Consider the following 24,436-nt stretch of genomic DNA (forward strand, 5'->3'; position numbering starts at 1 on the left):
CCCTTGGCATATGATTATTATTTATTATTTGTATTGCACTAGCACTTGAGGCCTTAATCAGGGACTTGGGACACACTGGGACTAAGCATTTTACAAACACACAACAAAAATATGGTCCCTACCCAAAAGAGCTTACAAGCTTAGAGATCAAAACTTTCCAGATTTTCTAAAGTAGAACTTTTTCACTTAGTAGTTTATAATGGTTGCGTACTCTTCAGGAAAACTCCTTGAGATCAATGCACATATTTCAGTGGAGATAACATACTTCCCAAGGACTCTTTCACTTATGTTCAGTAATGTTATTTTATTTCTTACTATTTGCCTGTTACTTAAATAATAAGATTATTGCAACCTATCCATCCCTAAATTTTGCATTCTACAAGTGACTTCATAGTACTGTATACTTAAAGAAAAAACCCTGTTTTCGTGAGTTTTCATAAAAAGTTCACCTTCCAAATTTCAAAAATCCTGACTTCTAGGCCCATGTACTGTTTTTTTTTCTTATACTAGCAACACAATTTCACTCATCCCTATTAGTAACCTGATAATGACATGCAGTACTTTATGATTATTGAGTAAACAACAACACATAATAACATTTCAGGAGAACAACTTGCTTGCCATTGACTTAGTTCATAAGCAGTTTTGGGCCCAAAATAGCAATTAGTTTTCCATGGAAGGGAGGGGTCCTTCGGGGTCAATAAGATAAAAGCAAAGCATCAAGACATTTTAAGAACTAATATTTCTATTCAGCAATTTTATTATCAATGACTATAAAAGGAAGAGCACATTCATCTCTTTCTCTGGGACATAATGTCAGCCCTAAGAGACATGCACAAAATAAGTCTATACTCTTAAATTCATATGCATAATTTAAGGCTTTTTTGTATTCATACATAGTATATTTGATTTTCTCCACTGCTATCTTAAAGCTGAAGAGTGCTGTATTTAGAATAAAGATAAAATTAATGACATATTACCTACACTGTGATTCAAGGTTGAAGTAAGGTATTCAAAATGCTTAACTCTTTTCCTCTCTTTTAAGAAAGAGCCCACACAGGCCTTTAATGTCCCTTAAATCTTCCTAAGGAATGGAGAAAATAAAGTTGCTTGATAAATTGCTGCTGTTGTCTCATCTACAGCAAAATAAACAATATGAAGAAACAATAATACTTCCAGTCTTATTAATGACTAAAAGAGAATTAATGTGATATTATTTGTAACAGAATTGATGATGAACTCATTAGTGGTTCCCTGCCACTGTAATTTAGCATTCATTAACAAACACTTTGAATTAGAGTATTTTTGAACAAAAGAACAGTCTGGTGCAGTTGCATATCCTGTTTCATTTTCATGTAAAATCTTATTAGAAAGACCCCCATCCTGAATCTTAAGGGGCTGTGCCCACCATCCATTCCATTCCACCAGGCAATGTGTCCACTGATTGCCTACTGTGACAGTAAATCAATATTTTAACTAACCCTTTTAGAATTTGTTTGTGCTATTGTTTCGTGTACTGTGAAATACAATTTGCCTTCATTAAAATACATTAACTAGAAGACAAAAACATGTTTTGTGTAACCTGTGGAAAAATAAAACAAACAAAAAAAGCATAGTACCTTTATACTTAATCCAAATCCTCCTACAGTTTGTCTTCTAATTGTTACCGTTCTTTCCTGAAAAAGTTAAATCAAGTTCAGTTAGTTTTAATATTTCCTGCCACAATATCTACATTAACTCTTTAATGAATAGTTTACATCCCCCACATCATCTTGTCTTGTCATAATAAACCTGTCAATTCCAGAGTGAGAAAAATCCCAAGAAACTCATGCTGCAGGTGAAACAAGAAGAGAATACATGGAGTTCTTGTCCCAATCTAAAACTCATTTGTTCATTTTTTATGATACTGTTGAATGAACAGCAATGACTGAATTAATCTTGCTTGAGTAACAGGTGAATCAATACTTATAACATAACATCAACATTTTCCCCGCATTATGCTTTCTTAAAACTCAATGTATAGAGCTTATATACTGCAGACTTATACATTAGTCTTGATTATATATATTTACAAAAAGACAAGTATGAAATAACTTGTAGGCTCATCTGCCCATCTTCATTCTGGGATAACATTTAATATTAGTTACTTTACATAATTTTGACCATTATATTTCACTTGTACACATATACCATTCACAGAGATGCATATATATATGTACACACAACTTTTGATGCCTTTACATCTATGGGTGTATAAAATTCACAGCTCAAAATCCACATCTAATTATAAACACACATATGGGTACACACACACCCCTGTATATATGTGTGTGTATATATCCATATGTGTGTTTATGATTATATTGTATTTACATGTGTGTGTGTGTGTGTGTGTGTGTGTGTGTCTCTATTTGATATAAATATAATATAAAATTAGGACACATACACTGCAAACTGAATAGGTCTCCTAGTATCACTGCTTTCTGCCTAATCTGTAGAACAAATAATCTGGCAAAAGCCTAAATGAAGAGCCAAACTACAGGCTTGTTTCTGTGCCCATGCAAGGGAGTAAAGAGACATAAGGCAATGCTTCATGATGCGAGAGGGGAAGCAGGCTCTACAGAGCCACTGCTTTTCCCCCTTCCCCACAGGTGGACAGATGAAGGCAGGGAATGATGTGTGAGGTAAGGTCAACACACTGAAATCATTGAGAATTTGGATTTACTGAATTTAGGGCATCAGGGGGAAATACATATGCTACGTACATTCTCTATTTGTGATCAAAGTGAATGATGTAAGTATAGAAAGAACAGTCATGAGCAAATCCATTGTATTGGATGGGGAGATAGCAGAGATGGATTGAATCCTGCATGTTAATATTTTACATATAGTCCAACAAAAAGATATTGCCTCACTCACCTTGTCTTTCTAATACTTGACACAGCAAGTTCTCATTTCCAATGCGTTAACATCAGTTAATCATAAATCATAGAATCATAGAGATTAGGGTTGGAAGAGACCTCAGGAGGTCATCTAGTCCAAAACCCTGCTCAAAGCAGGACCAACCCCAACTAAATCATCCCAGACAGGGCTTTGTCATCTCTGGGTAAAGGCAATTTAATTTTGTTTACACTTTTTAAAATGTTCAGGTGATATACGTTGGATTGCAAGCCTGAAGACTATACCCCTGTATTTAGTCACAACCAAGTACAACATAAACACACTTGCCTACCCTGCCCTATAATTGTGACTTTCTCCTGATTAGGTAGGACCTCTAGGGATGAAGGAATAATTCACTATACAAACCCATTAATTCTTTGGCCTCTCTACCCAGTTTGCCTTCTTGGGTTTCAATTAATTCTCACTAGGATGTAAATTTTTATGATGCCAATACATGTACACTGGGAACTGAGCTGAGACCACAAACTTACTTCGTTTAGGCCAGCAAACTGCTCTCATAGAAAGCCTTTGGACACCAAGATATTATAGTGATACCTGATAAGGATAAAATAGAAACAAAAACTAATTTGGGCCAGAACTCCTTATCTTTAACTTTTCCATTTGTGTGATCTGTTGGGCATTACTGCTCATCCAGTGAGATTACTCACATGTATATCAGGTTGTATCAACTGTAGTATCTCTGTTGTCCCCCACTTTCTTTCCTATCAATCGCCAGAGTCATCAGATGTTAAAGAACGCAGTCTGTTTCTAGTTTTTGTAACTATGCAGTTGTCACATGCATAGAGGTCTTTCTTTCTAATATCCTGGGACAGCCACGACATTTCATAAACTTGGACTGTTAAGGCAGATATGTTTTGAGTTCAATTAAGGTTGACTTGTTTGCAAACTGAAAGTTATTTAAATCAGGAGAATTAATGGAAAATTTTGGAAGGACTAAATTTTGGAAGGTATGAATAGCTAGTAGTTTTTCATGGACTGAGTAGTATAAAACCCAGAGTAACCCAAAAGAGGCTGTTTTTTGCATTTGTTTTCATTTCTTTGTTTGGTGTAATTCTGTTTAGTTTTCTGGTTCTAACTTGCAATTTGTCCTGCACACTAAGGTTTCCAAAATAGAAGATTATCATAATGTGTGGTTACTGAGCTACTAAAGCCTTAAGTTATGCATATGGATTTAAGAGTATAGATGTATTTTGTGGATGCCTCTTAGGGCTGACATTAGGGCTGACAAGCTAACAATTAAGGGCCAGATCCTCCAGTAGTATAGAAAGGAGTAGCTCATAGAAGTGATTCTAATCCTAAGGGAGAAAGCAAAAATATTGAAGGAGTATGTAGGCCACAGTAAAATGTAAGTAAGTGCAGAACAAGAAAGAGGAAATTGTACTAGAAATTTAGCCCCCCCACCCCAAATTAAACCAATGCTATTTACAAGTAACTTAGAGTGAATGCGTATAATGGTCTACACTGTGTGCTACATGCAGTAATTGCTGGGCACAACAGAGTAGGGAGGCTGCAAAGCACTGGCTTCTGGCTTCCCCATTCTCAGGCTGGTTCTACATCTGGAGGCTGTTCTATATTATATCCCTGCCTGCCTCTCTCAGATAGTTATCATTTAGTGAAGAACAGCCAAAATGCAGTATCCAAGGCAAGAAGGTGAATTTGTGGGCAAGATGAAGATTGCAGAAATCATGAGAAAGGAGCTCATGTTTATCGGTAAGTCAGACAGACACCTATAGTAGAAACATATAATGTTGAAGCAAGAAACATTATAATTTTTAGTTATTCATCACAGATTAATGTGTCATGAAAGTTTCACAGGTCTAGGAAAACCTATGAGAGCTAAGTCTGATATTTGAACAATATTCTTTGTAAACTTGTAGAACTGAGTTTACCCACGAAAAGGAGACTCTGTCACAAGAAGCATAAGAGATTCACATGTTGTTTAAATGTCCACCTGTGAAGCAGTCCTAGCAACTCAAGATTTTCAAAAATGATTAATGATTTTGGGTACACACTGAGACACTTTAATGGAGCCTGATGTACAGAAAATACTGACCGCCAACCCTCTAAAAACTTAGTTCCTTTTAAAGGTGTCTCACGATGGACAGCCAAAAATTGAGACATCAACACCACATTACCAGTCACTCTTGAAAATATTGCCCACACAGCTTATTGTAACTGAATTATTATTTTATTAGAGTAGTATTTAAGGGCTCTAATTAGGACCAGGGACCCAATCTGCTGGGTATTGTACAAACAAGAGTACCTATAGTCTAGGGTTATGAAAAGATGCATATGAAAAGATGAATAAAATAGACAAGCCAGAGTGGAAAGTGAAATGAGCGCACGAGGTAAGTAAAAAAAGATTATATTTTGCATGGCAGACAGTCTCGGTTGGCAACTTACGGACGTTAAACAAATGGAATATTGGGTAACTGAAGTTTGGAATATTCAAACATTAAAATAAAATATATTACTATACTAATGATCATATTTACTATTAGTTAATAAAATAAATTATTAAATCTTCTCTGGCTCTCTAATATTAATAATTATGTATGTACTTGATATAAGAGAATTCACATGAATCTGTAACTGATGTGGGGAAAAAACTCTGGGAAAAGAATTAAGACAGCAGTAAGCTGGTTCTCAATAGTAATTATTAGTTAGTAACTGTGACAGGGTCGGGCCAGATTACTATAGGAGAGTAATAGAAGGCAGATATATTAGCCCCAGGCTAAGTAGGTCCCTTTTCCCTGGGTAAGGTAACAGGGAAGGTTCCAGAACAATCAGGAACCTTCTGGAGACAATTAAGACAGGCTGATTAGAACACCTGCAGGCAATCAAGAAGCTGCTAGAATCAATTAAGGCAGGCTAATCAGGGCACCTGGGTTTTAAAAAGGAGCTCACTTCAGTTTGTGGTGTGCGTGTGAGGAGCTGGGAGCAAGAGGCACTAGGAGCTGAGAGTGAGAACACGGACTGTTGGAGGACTGAGGTGTACAAGCATTATCAGACACCAGGAGGAAGGTCCTATTGTGAGGATAAAGAAGGTGTTGGGAGGAGGCCATGGGGAAGTAGCCCAGGGAGTTGTAGCTGTCGCACAGCTGTTCCAGGAGGCACTCTAGACAGCTGCATTCCACAGGGCCCTGGGCTGGAACCCGGAGTAGAGGGTGGGCCCCCAGATCCTCCCAACTCCTGGTCAGACACAGGAGGAGTCGACCTGGACTGTGGGTTCAGAAAAATGGCCAAGCTGAGGGCTGCTGTCAAGCTCCAAGATGAGCAAATCCGCCAATAAGCGCAAGACCCACCAAGGTAGAGCAGGAACTTTGTCACAGTAACATTTTCTGGGTATTAAACTCCTGCAAGGGTGAGCCAGTAAATCTAGTGTGTTCTGTTAATTTGCCTATAAGGTACTGTTTGAATTTCACTTGGACTGAAGAACCACAATATTCCAGCACTCTTTATATAACTGATGCTCTAATTCTCCTTGCTATATCTTTCATGTTAAGATACAAAAATGATGCTTTCAAATTGGGACACTGGTGATTATGGTGGAAATGTTATTCTCCCTACATGACTGAAGCTTTTTCCAATACACACCCTTAAGTGTTATTTCCCTTATGTTCACAGTGAACATGAGGGTTAACTGCATAGTGAATGTGTATAGATGTGGAAGGGTGGTGAATAAGAGTGCATGGAAGAGAAGGAAAAAACAAGAATGTGGGGAAAGGATAATGGATTCAAAGAAGAAAAAATTGGGTTCATGGCAATAATACAGAAAAAAGATAACTAAAAAGAAGAAAAAGTATATCACACATACTGTAAGAATACAACAAAACAAATATAATGGACTTGTTGGCAACAGCAGCAGAGCCAAAGCTGAATTGGCATTTGAAGTTAAAATCCTCTGTGTTCATACTTCAGTGGATTTATTGCCTGTCATTACTAGCACTACAATTTTACACAATAATTGAATGTTCATGTTGTCTGTTTAGTGAAATATTTACTAGATGCTTCAAAAGGAACATTTTTAAATGTTCTGATTTTGAATTTTTGTCCTGTTTTTGCTTGCATGTATTTGGATTCCTCGATCTGAAGAATCACTGTCCCCATAAACTCTAAACTTCACAATTACTCTGAGAACATCTTGGGCACAAGTCCCTTGTGATATTTTAAAATTAAATACATAATTATACCATTGGATTATGACTATGGCCAAGAGCAGTGCTCAATCTGCCAGCTACTTCCATTTTGTGATGCTGTCAGTTTGTCTCATCATCTCTGCTCAGCTCGCACAACATGGAGGCAGGCTAAGCGGCAAGCGGTCTGAGAGTGGACTCTGTGGGTCAGGGGCCCCTATTATACCAGTGGAGGCTTGGGTATAGTGGAGCTTCCAGCTCCTCCACACTTACATTGAGTAAGGAGAATGATTGGCCTAGACTACTATATGCTGTATAATTAGTGCAAATTTGCCAGTGTGGACCTGATCATTCAGCCCTCTGCTTGTTCTCATATCAAAAAATAATTACCATTACTACAGCATAGACCCTTAGCTAGAATTGCTCATCTCAGTTTCTCAGAGTTCCTTTAAAAAGGCACACATCACTCCAGTGCTGTCATAGAATATCAGGGTTGGAAGGATCTCAGTCCAAACCCCTGCTCAAAGCAGGATCAATCCCCAACTAAATCATCCCAGCCAGGGCTTTGTCAAGCCTGACCTTAAAAACCATTAAGGAAGGAGATTCCACCACCTCCCTAGGTAACACATTACAGTGCTTCACCACCTTCCTCGTGAAAAGTTTTTCCTAATATCCAACCTAAACCTCCCCCACTGCAACTTGAGACCAGTAATCCTTGTTCTGTCATCTGCTACCATGGAAAACAGTCTAGATCCATCCTCTTTGGAACCCCCTTTCAGGTAGTTGAAAGCAGCTATCAAATTCCCCCCTCATTCTTCTCTTCTGCAGACTAAATAATCCCAGTTCCCTCAGCCTCTCCTCATAAGTAATGTGCTCCAGCCCCCTAATCATTTTTGTTTTGTCACTGGACTCTTTCCAATTTTTCCACATCCTTCTTGTTGTGTGAGGCCCAAAACTGGACACAGTACTCCAGATGAGGCCTTACCAATGCTGAATAGAGGGGAATGATCACGTCCCTCGATCTGCTGGCAATGCTCCTACGTATACAGCCAAAATGCCGAAACTGTCAATCCAGTTTCTTTCACAAACAGTACACATGCTTAGTATTTTAAAAACAAAACAAACAAAGGAAAGAAAAAACACAAAGTCACTCTGCCCCTGAATACCTGATGCTCACTGAGAAAGCTTTTCACACACTATACTAATTAATGATGCTTTGGCTTTTAAGAAGTTTTTTGTGTTGCTTTTTGTCATTAGACGGTCTGATAAAAGAAAAGACCCAATCTCTATGAGAACAGGCAGAGTATTTTGATCTTTCAGATTTGGCCTAGTAAATGGCAGTTCCAGTACACTGTTATAATGATGTTCAATAGATGCAGAAAAATAGAGGGGATTGGATTGTCTCTAGATAATAGTTGTTTAGATCAATCAGTTCTGTGTCATTCATTAAAAGCTGTCCAGGCTGGAAGTGAACCAATGTTACCACTATCTGATGGCTTTTTGATGGCTTTTGTGAAAAGAGTTGGTAGTCTCAGTCCTCTTCCTAGTTGACAGATGTCCACATTACAAAAATCACCATCACAATTGGCATCTTTATTGACAGTTTCAGTAGAGAAAACAAAGATGAACTACCTTTTTGTTCAGGGTTAAGGAAGCTTTCACTGGCACTGTCCAAGCTATATTATTCTTCAGAACTAAGGTAATATTAAGAAAAAAATATGTTCAAAAATTTGAACAAATTTGCTCCACTTGTGTTTACCCTTCTCTAATGTTTCCTTTTTACCATTCTTGTAACTGAATTTGACTTAAATTTGAATATCTGGTGCTCAGTCTTTAGATTATGTATTACTTATACTGATTATTTAAGAATCCCCAGTTATCACTCTGAGGGTCGACATGTTCTTGTCCCACAATCAGGTCCAGTATTATTCAAATTATTATATAGTTGGGTACCCCAATGTGCACAATTTCAACAGTCACACAATAGGAACTATTTTATATTTACAAATATAGTTTATTAATACATTTAGCACAGTCACAAACACCCCAACTCAGTAAGGTAAATTGAGATAATACAGAATGTACATCTACACATCCATATAATCACATCATCTCCTGTAGAACAACCTGAAGTGTTAGCCATTATCTTCCTCATCACCATCACCTTCCCCATCATCACCAATGACCATCATTCTGGTACCTCGCAGGGACTATATCTCACTCTACTACTGCTCCCAGGCTATGATGCCACTTCTATAATACACTGATGCCACTATGTTTGATGCATATTCAGTAGGGGATTTTCCCCCTTTTTCCTTATTTGTATTTCCTCATCTTACTAATGTTGGAGTGTCTTTTTCCTATAGGTCAGTGATCTCAATTTATTATCATATATGTCCATTCATTATCAGGGCTCTTTTGTGGTCAGGTATCACTTTTGTTATTTCTGTCCTAACTGGTTATTTTGGTTCTTTGCAATTTCCAAGTTGTGGTGTATCTGTTCAGTTTAAAAGGATATGAACTTAGGAAAGCCCCTATGCCAACCTGCTTTAATGCATCCTCTATGTTAAAGGTTGCAGTCATATATGGACCTTATGCTTTAGCTCATCACTATCTATCCAGGTGAAAGCTCCCAAACATATGTATGCTAATTTTGCCTTACCTCAACATATAGGATGTGGCCAGCAGGTCCCTTGTGTTACAGCCAAAATATATTCTAATATAAACCTATAAACCTATTATAATAAAACCAATAATCAAACCCATAAGAAAATAATAAACTTATAAGAAAAGATATATAGGCAAGCAAGCAAGCTAGCCTTAGATGTATCTCATGTATCGTATGTACATCAGTTCGTTGCCAGGACTCATGTAGCTGTGATCAGAACTTCCCCTTAAACTCTATTTTTAGCTCCCCAGATACTTGGGATTTTCTGTTGGGCCATTTATCTGTGCATAGTTTATCTGTTCAAAGTTCATAGGCCTCAAGCCTTATGCTAATGTGCTGAAGCTAACATATTACAGGATACAGGCCTGTAGGTTTCTTGCATTACTGCTGAATATAATACAAAGCAGAATATAATGCAAAGGCAAACCAGCTCACTGGGCTACATACATATGGAAAGCTAATTTTTAAGCTTTCACACTCAAATACTCATGGAAAACAAAATGAAAATTCACTTTTAGCAAGTGTCCAAAACTAAAATATGTAAGTGAGGAAAGGGGAAAAGTAACATGATTTATCTGACTAGTCACAACTAAGCAACATTCAGAATTTTCAATTTAAAGTAACAAATAAATAAATTATTTAAAAAAGAATATCTTCAAGAAAGAGTGATGTTTGTGAAGAATCTACAAACAAAAAGAATTAAAATTATTCAAGTAAGTTATCTGTAATTTGTTCATGTCTATTCTAAAAAATCATGCAGCCCTTGTCTATGAAGCTACCAATCCACTTGTTTTCACAAGTGCCAAAGTGAAAATAAGAAAAAATAAATACAGATTTGTGATGGTATTTGCTTATTCTGATGAGAAAAAGTAGTATGGTCTTATGACTGGGAATTGGGAGATCTGGTTTATAGTAATTGCAACAGCCTTCCTTTCTGACAACATTGTAAAAAGCTACTCTTTGGTACCTCTGATTTTTCATCTATTAAATGGGGCAAATACTTCCTTTAAATATGTTTGTAAAGCTCAAACCCAAATGATGGCTGAACAGTGCTATAATATTCCAAGGTATTGTCATTCTGTACATTTCCAAAAGTGTGTCTTAATACCAGAATTAGTCATTAACATTCAAAATATTAACTAACTCCACATTGTCCCTATGAATCTAGTCAAAAGATTCTTAATCACAGAATGCTGCAAAAATTTACCTACAGATATTTAATTATAGCTTACTCTGCAACAACACAGACTCAGACCAGTCAGACTGAATCGGTCACCTGTGTCTTATCATTGTGGAAAGAATTTGAACTCTGGTGGGATTTGAGCAGATGCCCTTTGGATTTTAAAGCAGTAACTCTGTCACTAAATCTAAGAAAATCACTAACAGCCACCAGTAAAACTTACTGTGATAATTTAACAATTAGGATAAGTCCAAGAACTACCATTTCAGACTACCCTAGGACTTTTCAGTGAAACCCAGAACTTCAGAAAAGCACTACAGAATACCAGTAATCAATGTCTGGTGTTGCAGAATTATAGCAATACTTTGTCAGCCTGAACACACTATTTTCATAGCAGTCTTACAGAAAAAGAAGAAATGCTTTAAAACATCCATTGTTTTAGAGTACTCGGTTTTCATATTGTTGATTTTCTGGACTGGCATGGGGATGCACTTCAGCAAAAAACTCCTTCAAGGTAACAATTAGTAACTCAACAACATCTATTATAGAAACAACAAGAACTATGTTACAGAACTTGGTGGCTCCTCATCTTAGTGAATTAGTGTTTTTCATAAAGTACTGTTGTTGTAGGATGCCACCATCAAGCACACCTTCTTGTGGCCCAGGAAATATGTTGTCCTCTACTCCTTCTTGGTTCTTTCAATCATTTATTCAGACCTGAGCACTTCAAACAGATACCCCTTTTATGGGGCATATGATTTGTTAACTCTTTTGTACAAACTTTAGCCCCTCTTTAGCCGTTGAAGTCCAAGCCCTTATGGGGTGTACATAAGGGTTCAGGAAGGATTCCATCCTGACTTTCAGGAGTCTCCAGGCCTTCTCCGGGAGCTGGGTTTTACTTCAGGCCAGCTACAGATCTCAGCTAGCTTCTCCCCATGCTGGCTCAGTTTCCCACATATATTTTGCTTCTCAGAGCTAGTCACAGTTGACTGGGAGAGAGGGGAGCCTTGCCCCATCCTGTGCTAATCCTGGGCCCTAAAGAGACAGGAACAGGATTTCTCCCTCAAACACTAAATATTTTCCAAGACTACTTCCTCTTTACCAGTATCTGCCTCTATCATTTCCTAGGCCTTTGCATACATCAGAACTCCCCAAACTTTAAAGGACCATGCCATGAAATAAGGGTTGGCTAGCCCCTTGGCTCTACCATCCTTAATGAGAACAGACCACGCTCGTTACAACTATGTTTTATAGCTCTTTTATTGTAATTTCAGATGTGCTACTGAAGTGTTGGGATGTTATGAATTTTCAGCTGCTTAACTTAACAATTTTGGTCTTGGAATTCTAAAATTCATAAAACCTAAATAATAATTTTATGGATGAGCCTAATGCACAGCCATGATTTATAACAAATACCAACTGTTTCAAGGGGTTTTACATTTTTTTTTTATTTTCCCCCTTGGCCCTCAATTTATCCACTCTCAGTACAGCCATCTTATAGAATCATAGAAATGTAGAACTGGAAGGGATCTTGATAGGTTACTATAGTAGTCCCTCACTCTCAAGTTGGGAGGAAAGCCACTTCATCTCACTGCATCAAGCAACAGTAGTTGGGATCGGGCCCTGTTGGCTGGGGCCAAGCAATAGGCAGTCTATAGCTTGCAGCCTCCTGGCTGGGTCAAACAACATTTAACAGTCAGGAGTTCTGGCCCCCAGGCAGGGCAGAGCAATAAGCAGTCTTTAGCCTAGAGCCTGCTGGCTATGGCAGACAGCAATCAACAGCCTAAAGCCCATAGCGTCCTGGGTGGGGCAAACAACAATCAAGGTCTTCAGGCCTAGAATGAGTGTGTTGCCTATCTCCAGATGTGGGAAAATGGAAAAGGGGGTAGGGGGAACCTGGGCCCACCCTACTCCAGCCCAGGATCTTGTTAGTGGCAGGGGGTTCCACCACTGGGTCCACCACTGCCTCGCTTCCCAGCAGCACAAGTTGCTTTCTACCCTCCTTAGTTGGAGTTGCTCTGTCAAGCTGAGGCTCTGTCTCACCATGTTGAGCTGGTTGGCTGCCACTTCTGGGGGTCATTTGTCTCTTCACTCAGTAGGGCACTATCTGCTCAGCTGCTGGTTCAGAGTCCCATAGAAGGCTTGGCTCCCTATAAGAGACATCCACCTCCTCCCCTGTGCAACCTCAACTGAGCTGCAGGGCCCTTCCTCTATACTTTGGTACTTCCGGCGAGGGGGTGAGGTGAGGTGAGTTTGGCTCCATGTACCATGGGGAGGTAGTGGTCCCTCAGTCTCATGTCCAAAGAGAGACCACTCTGCCTCACTAGAGTTATCTAGTCCATTCCCCCGCAATGAGGGGTATTAGAAGTATTATCTAGACCATTCCTGAGAGGCATTAGTGTAATCTGTTCTTGAAAATCTCCAGTGATGGAGATTGCACAACTTCCCTAGGTAATTTCTTTCAGTGCTTAATTACCGTTACAATTAGGAAGTTATTTCTAATGTCCAACCTAAATCTCCTTTGTTGCAGTTTAAGCCTGTTACTTCTGGTCCTATACTCAGTGGTTAAGGAGAACAATTTATCACAATTTATCTTAGAGCAGGTTATCCATCTGCATGCCTGAATAGATTGGATTTGGACTTAAGAGCTGATCTTAAGAGGCCTGGTTCTTGTACTATCTGTGCAATATTTTCCCTTTTCTTTTTTCTTTTCTTTTTCTTTGAATGGCAAGTAGACAGTCTCTTGCAAGTTTAAGTTCATTGCCATTTTAGCAATCTGCTAACAAAGAATGACTCTTATGCTTATATAAATAGTATGACACAACTGAGGGTTTGTTTGTTTTATATTGTTTAGTTTTGATTTGGTTAGGTTTTTTAATAAAAAGGAGTAATTATCTGATTATTACTCAGACAGGGTCTTCAGCAGTCTTGGAAGTTTCTACCAATTGCAAAAAGAAAAGGAGTACTTGTGGCACCTTAGAGACTAACAAATTTATTAGAGCATAAGCTTTCGTGAGCTACAGCTCACTTCAATGCATCCGATGAAGTGAGCTGTAGCTCACGAAAGCTTATGCTCTAATAAATTTGTTAGTCTCTAAGGTGCCACAAGTACTCCTTTTCTTTTTGCGAATACAGACTAACACGGCTGCTACTCTGATACCAATTGCAAGTACTTCTCCTTATTTTTAAGATTGCAATGCTGTTCCACATCATAAATTGACATTCTGTGATAGTCCAGTACTGTGAAAAGCATTTTTTTTTTGCTGGATGTAGCTTACCTAATAATCATCAATCTTAGTTTTATATTTTTCTCACCCTAGGTAACCATGAGTACCACTAGAAAAAACTATTGGCTAGGAGAGTCAGTTGGGTTAGTGAAGCTACCACCCTTTGCCCTTTGAGTTTCACAAAACTTTCTTACCTAACTCTAATACATTTAGTACAGAGTGCTGTAGAAAGGGAAAACTTTTCTTGAAATATTAGTGCTACTTTATTCCCATTCAGTTGATTTTTAAAAATAAATTTTATGTTTTAGCCACATACTCAAAACCTTTTACAACAAAAGAAGGAAAAGGGTTCCTTCACATCTCCCTAGCACTTTGAAATTAAAACCTCTTCTGCAATAACCATTAAACTGACTTAATTAAGGCCTACATTCTAATAGCCGCTCACTCATATGAGGTAGTACCTCAATGCACAGCTAGTCCCATTGATTTCTATGGTACTGTTCCTGGAGGACCAAGTTCAGGAAATCACTTAAACACCTGCTGAAGTTTGTCACTGTTCAGGAAGACATGTAAACATATTCTTCACTTTAAAGTTAAGAATGCTTACACTGACTTCCTAATTAAGAAAGTTGCTGAATTGGGACCAAAGGAAGGTATTATTCCATTTGTAAGGGTAGCATAATCTGATCCTAACATGCATTTTGAATTTAATTTTAATTATGTACTTATAAAGGATCACAAGTGATTGCTACTATGTCTACTGGTTTGAAAAGTTTAATTGTATTATTGTTCTTCACATACAATAAATAGTTTTTCCTTTATAGTTGTCATAAATATAAAGGGAAGGGTAAACACCTTTAAAATCCCTCCTGGCCAGAGAAAAAATCCTTTCACCTGTAAAGGGTTAAGAAGCTAGGATAACCTCGCTGGCACCTGACCAAAATGACCAATGAGGAGACAAGATACTTTCAAAGCTGGAGGGAGGGAGAAACAAAGGGTCTGTCTGTCTGTGTGATGCTTTTGCCAGGGAAAGAACAGAATGGATTCTTAGAATTTAGTAAGTAATCTAGCTAATATGTGTTAGATTATGATTTCTTTAAATGGCTGAGAAATTAAACTGTGCTGAATAGAATGAATATTCTTGTCTTTGTGTCTTTCTTGTAACTTAAGGTTTTGCCTAGAGGGATTCTCTATGTTTGGAATCTGATTACCCTGTAAGGTATTTACCATCCTGATTTTACAGAGGTGATTCTTTTTACCTTTTCTTATATTAAAATTCTTCCTGTAAGAAATTGAATTTTTTTTTCATTGTTCTTAAGATCCAAGGTTTTGGGTCTGAGGTCACCTATACAAATTGGTGAGGATTTTTATCAAGCCTTCCCTAGGCAGTGGGGTGCAAGGTTTTGGTGAGGATTCTGGGGGGAAAGATGTTTCCAAACAACGCTTTCTCAAAAATAAACCCAGATGTTTGGTGGTGGCAGTGGAAGTCCAAGGGCAAAGGGTAAAATAGTTTGTACCTTGGGGAAGTTTTAACCTAAGCTGGTAAAAGTAAGCTTAGGAGGTTTTCATGCAGGTCCCCAAATCTGTACCCTAGAGTTCAGAGTGGGTAAGGAACCTTGACAATAGTACATTTTATAAATGATTCAGTGTTGGAAACAGACCAGAACACATCCATTTATAGTACCCATGTTTTTAAAAAGGCTTAGATCATTCATATTAACTAGAATAACATGCAAAGAATACCCAACACTCATCAAGTACTAAACAAAATAAAACAAAATCTCACAAGTAAAAGAAGAGGAGCCCCATTGGATCAGTTTAATCAGCTTAGACAACTAGAGCACGTGATTCAAGATGATTTAAATGACCTATGACAAAAGGATAGTTAACAATCTGTGAAATGTCATCATCCTTAGTTAGAATGAACCTGTTGATTTAGTACCTTGTCTTAATCCCAGACGAAATCAGGGTAAAGGGCTCAAAAGTGTCTAGCCCCACAGTGGCACTGCCAAGAGAATAAAAAATCCTCATCACCACATTGATATATAACACATGCATATTGATATAAACTATGCAATTAATCTGGGTCAGGATAATCAATTAAGCAAATCATTTGCTAACTTTTATAATAATCTTCTGAAAAGACAGAAGACAACAATTGTAAGCGAGAGCCTTCATGTTTAATGAAAAATATTAAATATGCATGTCATGAAGTAATTTAAAATGCAAAGTTCAGCATAAGTAATAGATGTCAGTGCATATTAATGAAAGTCATTTTGGAAGTGATAAAATCTTTTAATAAATACACACAGAACTGTCCTGGTGAAGTGGCAGTGCTACAGTGTGGTGCTATTAAGGGAACAACCAAAGCCTGAGTTTGAATTTATACTCCCTTCTGCCTGGGTTCACAGAGGCTCAATGTGCTGCTGAGGGTAGTCTATGAAATGGAAGGCAAAGCCACAGATTTTATACAGCACTCCATGGTAGACGAAAGTGACAGTCACACTCCTCATACAGTACACAAACCAACATCAGCAAACAGTGATGTACACACTTCATTCATACAGGACTGAACAGCCAAAAGCTGAAATCACACCACGCATGCAACTAACCAAGCTGTTTATAGAGATTGTGTCCATATCCTTTCAGTGCATATAGGGAAGCCTATGTATTTACTCATATTGAGATCTTTAAAGAAGTGAAGGTGATTTAGCCACCCCTGTTCCCATTAATCTGTTTCCCATATGCCTCTCAATAGTTCAACCAAAGAGTTTTTTTTTTCTCAGAGGGTGGGTATAGAGATGAGAGTAATTTACTTTGTGGAGAGATCCAGAGGAGTTCTTTTAGTACTGATGACATTTTCTTGGCTGATTTTTGGTATGTGCTCTTTATATTGTTATTGTCACAGGTGTCACGGTTCAGGAAGGTGGGCTCCAATCCAAACCAGTTAGGGGATTGTGTCACCACCGGCCCTGTAACTGCAGGTGCCTCACAATGTTTGGTTGTTGTAGCTCCGAATATGGGCCACTCACAACCAGCCTACCAGCATGAAGGTCAAACTTTGAATGTCTTCTTGTCTGAAAAGCCTGTTCTGACTTTGACAAAATGTTTGCGCTGTGTACAGCTGCATCAGACACTGGTTTAGGGGCGGTACTAATGCACTCTGGGAGAACAAGAAGAAATGCCCCATTGTTTCCTGAAGGAAGAAACTGACACCCACTGAGCTGAATTATTCTGTCATAGAGAAAGAATGTTATGTCATTGTGTGGTCAATCAAACAGTTACAGCCCTATCTTTTTAACAGAAAATTCAGGGTACTAACTGACTATTCTCCAGTAGTCAGGTTACACAAAACTAAAAGCTCCAATTCTAAGCTACTATGGTGGAGGATCATACTCTAAAAATATGATATAGAAATTGTACATGTAAAAGGGAAAATAAAATATGTTGGCAAATTCCCTGTCTGGGGAAGAGGGCTCCAACCTACTTCTCTGGGTCAGCCAGTGGCTAACCTTCCTGCAGCTTTGTAATGGAGGAGGTGTGACTCAAAGCACCCTACACAAGACAGAAAATATTTTATTGCCTCTATATACATTGATGGCACACCCACTTCTTGAATACTGTGTGCAAATCTGGTTGCCACATCTCAAAAAAGATATATTGGTATTGGAAAAGATACAGGAAAGAACAACAAAAAGATTAGGGGTATGGAACAGCTTCCATATGAGGAGAAATGAATAAGGCTGGAAAAGACAGCTGCACCTTTGAGCCTTTGGGAGAGATCCAGTCACCATCTTGCTGGAAGGCTGTGGGGAGAAAGGCCATCTTGAACAAAGCCTTAAACCAAAACTTGCTAGATAAAGTTTTCGACTGTTAAATGAATTTTTATTTGCTGCTACCATTCTAAACTTCTCTCTTATAGTTGTTTTATTTTTAATCTAAGTCAATCTAGCGCTGTGTTTAAACTGAACTGTTTGGTAACTCCAGTTTATGTAATAAACTGTTGCATATTTACTTCTTAAAGGGGAAGTGAGCCTTAATATCTGAACTGTCCAGGAGAGGGCTACTCATTGCAGAACACTGATTTTTGGGAAATTTGGGGGGTGGAAGTGTGTTGAGGTCACCCTGCAAGTAGTAACCAAGGCTAGTGGAAATCAGAGTGGAACTATGGACTGTAGACAGGCTGCTAGAGTCAGAACTGCTAAACCAGGGCTGTCTAGCACACAGATACTCAGGGTGTGACCTGCATGCTGGTAGGTGGGTTGGGAGCAGCCCAGGTTGGGAGTCACAACAGCAAAGCACTGTAAGGCACACAAGGTTACGGGGCAGGTGGTGACACAACCCCTTACTAATCTGGATTGAACCCCAGAATGTGACAGTTATTACAATTTTATTTAGAGATCCTATAAAATATAGGGGCACAACAGCACTGATTATTAATTAAAACATACAGCAGTCCTAGAAAATTGACAGATACAGACACTGTGTAGTTCTCTCTCACAAGACGTTACATAAAACCTTTTGATAGCTTCACTTTGCAGAATGGGAGAAGAAAACATTTATAATTGTTGGGAGTAAACCTAAAAAAATCTCTTAAAATATAATTAAAGTCTGTATGGAAAAGTCAATAGAAATGAATAGTAACTGGGTTTCATGAGTTTTGGAACCATCTTCTAAAATATAATAATAATAATAATATATATTATATATATCCCAGGTATAGAAGTCTGTCAGAGAATAATATCCTTACTTTAGGTTTTTGAACTAACAAATTCTATAGGTCTCTAAAGTAATTTCTATTGCATATCATTAAACTATAGAACCACATTACTTCATGCCTATTAAAGTCAATATGCCATTTAAATGAGAGTACTTCTGTACTTTTAAATGAGACTTCTTCTGGCACTTCTATCCCCTAACAACAAACGGTGGTAACGGTGGTAACTAAAACTACACATCATACATGGATGACTCAGTGATTACAGTACTGAAGGGGAGTTAATGACTCCTAAAATAATACACTGCTCTAGTTGAACTTAAAGTGATAGCCACTGCATGGACACTGAACCTAAACAAAGTCCAGAGTCATGGTAATATATTATGGAACCAATAGCAGCAGAGGGCATCATTCATAGATCCTGATTCCTCAAAGCACCTAACAACATGCATAACTTTTAGAATGTGATTAGTCCATTGAATTTAAAGCAGCTACTCTCATATGCAATTGCTCTCAAGGATCTGGATCATATAGTACCACATGGAAAAACATTAGCCATATCATTTATATGTTATCCAAAATACGACGGTCTCAGCATTCAAACAATACCCCATGACTGAGTAGTGAAGGGCATACCTTACCACTACTCCCTAGACCAGTACTGGTAAGCATTAACTCAAGTATATTTGCATATACTTAGACATAGCTCCATCAAAGGGAAGACCAAATTGGGTGAATCATAAAATATATACACTGTTATTTCATTTATAAAATAATCCTTAATGGAAGGAATAAAAGACTACTTACATCAGAATAGAAAGGCTCACCAGACACAGAGATCACATCCTGCTCCTGGATCATCAAAATATCTTTGGCTAAGTGCAGTCGCACTTTGAAAGGCTCCTGATTACCATCCTGCAGCAAACAAATCCCTGTCTTTGTCTTCAAAGAAAGGAACAGAGAGAAAAGTTTGCTTAGTTTCCAAATTGTATTATCAGCAACACCCATATTATAAAGCAAATTAATTGATATTTCTTAGATGGGTTATTAGTAATGGAGTCACCATAACTTAACTCAATATTTCCAACAGTTATCACAAAGAGGATATGCACTTATCACAATTACTTATAACAGTTGGCAAACGTTGACTTTTTAAAATGCTGTGAGCCTGACCCTGCTCATGAGTTATGAGTTAAGAAAACTTTTGCCATTAGCTTCAATGAGAGCATATACTTTAGTGGCAGATAATTAACTGCTGGATACCTAATCCATCTGCTCACGAGATAAGAATAGCCATCCACTAGTATATCCGACCAAAGGAAGGAAACTGAGTTTAACATCTCCAAAATATTTGTACATAAATAAAAAGAGTAATTCACAAAAGCCAATATTTTACTGTCATGTACAATATCTAGTTTGTACAAAGTGTACTTCACTCATGCTTTTGCAGAGTGGATAAAAATCATTTACACTAACAAAAATAATATTTGAGCACTACATATTTGTTGATGAAGTTTGAAAGAAAATTACTCCCCCCCCCCAAACCGGTGGAAATGACTGGCTAAGTGCCTGGAACCAGAGTTTGAAGTGCTAGACCAGTTTTTGATATTGTTGTATCTTCTTCTGTTCATTTCAATTTATTCAACTAGTTCAATTCAATGATTAGTTCATTCAAAGTTGAGAAAATGATTGGGAATTGAAAAAGCAGAAAAGTGTATTTTCCTCTTCCAATTTATGAATACAAATTAAGTATAAGATGATGAGTTCTACTAGTTCTAAAATCTTGAAGGACATGGTGAGGAGAAACAATCAGCTCAGCTCCAACTACAAATAAACACTTACTTTGTTTAATAAATCAATTAGTTTGAAATGCAATATATTTTGATAACCTTCCTTTTTTTCCTTGTGTATCCACATATTTAAAGTAGGTTTATATAATGTATACAATTTTAAAATACGGCTTTGTTCATTTTTAATTGAATTCCAATTTCTATCCAAATGCATCTTGACAGAAAACAGAAGTAAAAAATTCATCATCATCATCATGAGAATAAATGCATTACTCACCATTTTGAAACAAAAAATAATAATTATACATCTGATTAATGTATGTTAAGCTAAATAATTGCTTAAATCAATGTGTATAGACATAATGTATCCTTGGATTATCAAAAAGAAGTACTACTTTAGTGTAAAGGCTATAGTAAATGGCAAATCAACACATCTCAGTGATTACCAACCAATTAGAATAATCAACCTTTCTTTTGCAAAATAACTAACAAATACATAGAATCATAGAATCATAGAATATCAGGGTTGGAAGGGACCCCAGAAGGTCATCTAGTCCAACCCCCTGCTCAAAGCAGGACCAAGTCCCAGTTAAATCATCCTAGCCAGGGCTTTGTCAAGCCTGACCTTAAAAACCTCTAAGGAAGGAGATTCTACCACCTCCCTAGGTAACGCATTCCAGTGTTTCACCACCCTCTTAGTGAAAAAGTTTTTCCTAATATCCAATCTAAACCTCCCCCATTGCAACTTGAGACCATTACTCCTCGTTCTGTCATCTGCTACCATTGAGAACAGTCTAGAGCCATCCTCTTTGAAACCCCCTTTCAGGTAGTTGAAAGCAGCTATCAAATCCCCCCTCATTCTTCTCTTCTGCAGACTAAACAATCCCAGCTCCCTCAGCCTCTCCTCATAAGTCATGTGCTCTAGACCCCCAATCATTTTTGTTGCCCTTCGCTGTACTCTTTCCAATTTATCCACATCCTTCTTGTAGTGTGGGGCCCAAAACTGGACACAGTACTCCAGATGAGGCCTCACCAGTGTCGATTAGAGGGGAACTATCACGTCCCTCGATCTGCTCGCTATGCCCCTACTTATACATCCCAAAATGCCATTGGCCTTCTTGGCAACAAGGGCACACTGCTGACTCATATCCAGCTTCTCGTCCACTGTCACCCCTAGGTCCTTTTCCGCAGAACTGCTGCCGAGCCATTCGGTCCCTAGTCTGTAGCGGTGCATTGGATTCTTCCATCCTAAGTGCAGGACCCTGCACTTATCATGGATTCTTCCATCCTAAGTGCAGGACCCTGCACTTATCCTTATTGAACCTCATTAGATTTCTTTTGGCCCAATCCTCCAATTTGTCTAGGTCCTTCTGTATCCGATCCCTCCCCTCCAGCGTATCTACCACTCCTCCCAGTTTAGTATCATCCGCAAATTTGCTGAGAGTGCAATCCACACCATCCTCCAGATCATTTATGAAGATGTTGAACAAAACGGGCCCCAGGACCGACCCCTGGGGCACTCCACTTGACACCGGCTGCCAACTAGACATGGAGCCATTGATCACTACCCGTTGAGCCCGACAATCTAGCCAGCTTTCTACCCACCTTATAGTGCATTCATCCAGCCCATACTTCCTTAACTTGCTGACAAGAATGCTGTGGGAGACCGTGTCAAAAGCTTTGCTAAAGTCAAGAAACAATACATCCACTGCTTTCCCTTCATCCACAGAACCAGTAATCTCATCATAAAAGGCGATTAGATTAGTCAGGCATGACCTTCCCTTGGTGAATCCATGCTGACTGTTCCTGATCACTTTCCTCTCCTCTAAGTGCTTCAGGATTGATTCTTTGAGGACCTGCTCCATGATTTTTCCAGGGACTGAGGTGAGGCTGACCGGCCTGTAGTTCCCAGGATCCTCCTTCTTCCCTTTTTTAAAGATGGGCACTACATTAGCCTTTTTCCAGTCATCCGGGACTTCCCCCGTTCGCCACGAGTTTTCAAAGATAATGGCCAAGGGCTCTGCAATCACAGCCGCCAATTCCCTCAGCACTCTCGGATGCAATTCGTCAGGCCCCATGGACTTGTGCACGTCCAGCTTTTCTAAATAGTCCCTAACCACCTCTATCTCTACAGAGGGCTGGCCATCTCTTCCCCATTTTGTGATGCCCAGCACAGCAGTCTGGGAGCTGACCTTGTTAGTGAAAACAGAGGCAAAAAAAGCATTGAGTACATTAGCTTTTTCCACATCCTCTGTCACTAGCTTGCCTCCCTCATTCAGTAAGGGGCCCACACTTTCCTTGGCTTTCTTCTTGTTGCCAACATACCTGAAGAAACCCTTCTTGTTACTCTTGACATCTCTTGCTAGCTGCAGCTCCAGGTGCGATTTGGCCCTCCTGATATCTTTCCTACATGCCCGAGCAATATTTTTATACTCTTCCCTGGTCATATGTCCAACCTTCCACTTCTTGTAAGCTTCTTTTTTATGTTTAAGATCCGCTAGGATTTCACCATTAAGCCAAGCTGGTCGCCTGCCATATTTACTATTCTTTCGACTCATCGGGATGGTTTGTCCCTGTAACCTCAACAGGGATTCCTTGAAATACAGCCAGCTCTCCTGGACTCCCTTCCCTTTCATGTTAGTCCCCCAGGGGATCCTGGCCATCTGTTCCCTGAGGGAGTCAAAGTCTGCTTTCCTGAAGTCCAGGGTCCGTATCCTGCTGCTTACCTTTCTTCCCTGCGTCAGGATCCTGAACTCAACCAACTCATGGTCACTGCCTCCCAGATTCCCATCCACTTTTGCTTCCCCCACTAATTCTACCCGGTTTGTGAGCAGCAGGTCAAGAAAAGCGCTCCCCCTAGTTGGCTCCCCTAGCACTTGCACCAGGAAATTGTCCCCTACGCTTTCCAAAAACTTCCTGGATTGTCTATGCACCGCTGTATTGCTCTCCCAGCAGATATCAGGAAAATTAAAGTCACCCATGAGAATCAGGGCATGCAATCTAGTAGCTTCCGTGAGTTGCCGGAAGAAAGCCTCATCCACCTCATCCCCCTGGTCCGGTGGTCTATAGCAGACTCCCACCATGACATCACTCTTGTTGCACACACTTCTAAACTTAATCCAGAGACACTCAGGTTTTTCCACAGTTTCGTACCGGAGCTCTGAGCAGTCATACTGCTCCCTTACATATAGTGCTACTCCCCCACCTTTTCTGCCCTGCCTGTCCTTCCTGAACAGTTTATAACCATCCATGACTGTACTCCAGTCATGTGAGTTATCCCACCAAGTCTCTGTTATTCCAATCACGTCATAATTCCTTGACATCACCAGGACCTCCAGTTCTCCCTGCTTGTTTCCAAGGCTTTGTGCATTTGTATATAAGCACTTGAGATAACCTGTTGATCGCCCCTCATTCCCAGTATGAGGCAGGAGCCCTCCCCTCACAGACATTCCTGCCTGTGCTTCCTCCCGGTATCCCGCTTTCCCACTTACCTCAGGGCTACAAATGCAAAACAAGATTAAAATCAAATATTTAAATCAAAGTTTCCTGATTACTGATATAAATCATGATTAAAATCAATTATTTAAATCAATCCACCCTGTGCTTTTGTCATACTTTTTAAACAAGGCAGACTGCAGTTAGACAGGGAAAAACTGATGATAGAACCTAGCTTCGTCTGGTATTCTGCTTCATACTATGGCTTTTACTTTTTATGTTTTAAAAAACAGTGTTACAAATCAGAAAATCTTTAGGGCCG

At 38.9% G+C, this 24,436-nt stretch overlaps 1 protein-coding gene across 2 annotated transcripts in view; it reads right to left on the reverse strand.

Annotated features, from left to right (window-relative positions):
* The window catches only part of SNTG1 (syntrophin gamma 1), a 578,088-nt gene that overhangs the window by 263,295 nt on the left and 290,357 nt on the right, over positions 1-24,436 (reverse strand). For both annotated transcript variants that reach the window (XM_043507881.1, XM_038390970.2), the window contains exons 3-4: positions 19,697-19,831; positions 1,620-1,676 (exon numbers count right to left, since the gene is read on the reverse strand). In XM_043507881.1, coding sequence (XP_043363816.1) covers positions 1,620-1,676; positions 19,697-19,831 — 192 coding nt within the window. The remainder of the gene's footprint in view (positions 1-1,619; positions 1,677-19,696; positions 19,832-24,436) is intronic.

The sequence above is a fragment of the Dermochelys coriacea genome, chromosome 2, assembly GCF_009764565.3.
Source record: "Dermochelys coriacea isolate rDerCor1 chromosome 2, rDerCor1.pri.v4, whole genome shotgun sequence".
Lineage (NCBI taxonomy): Eukaryota > Metazoa > Chordata > Testudines > Dermochelyidae > Dermochelys > Dermochelys coriacea.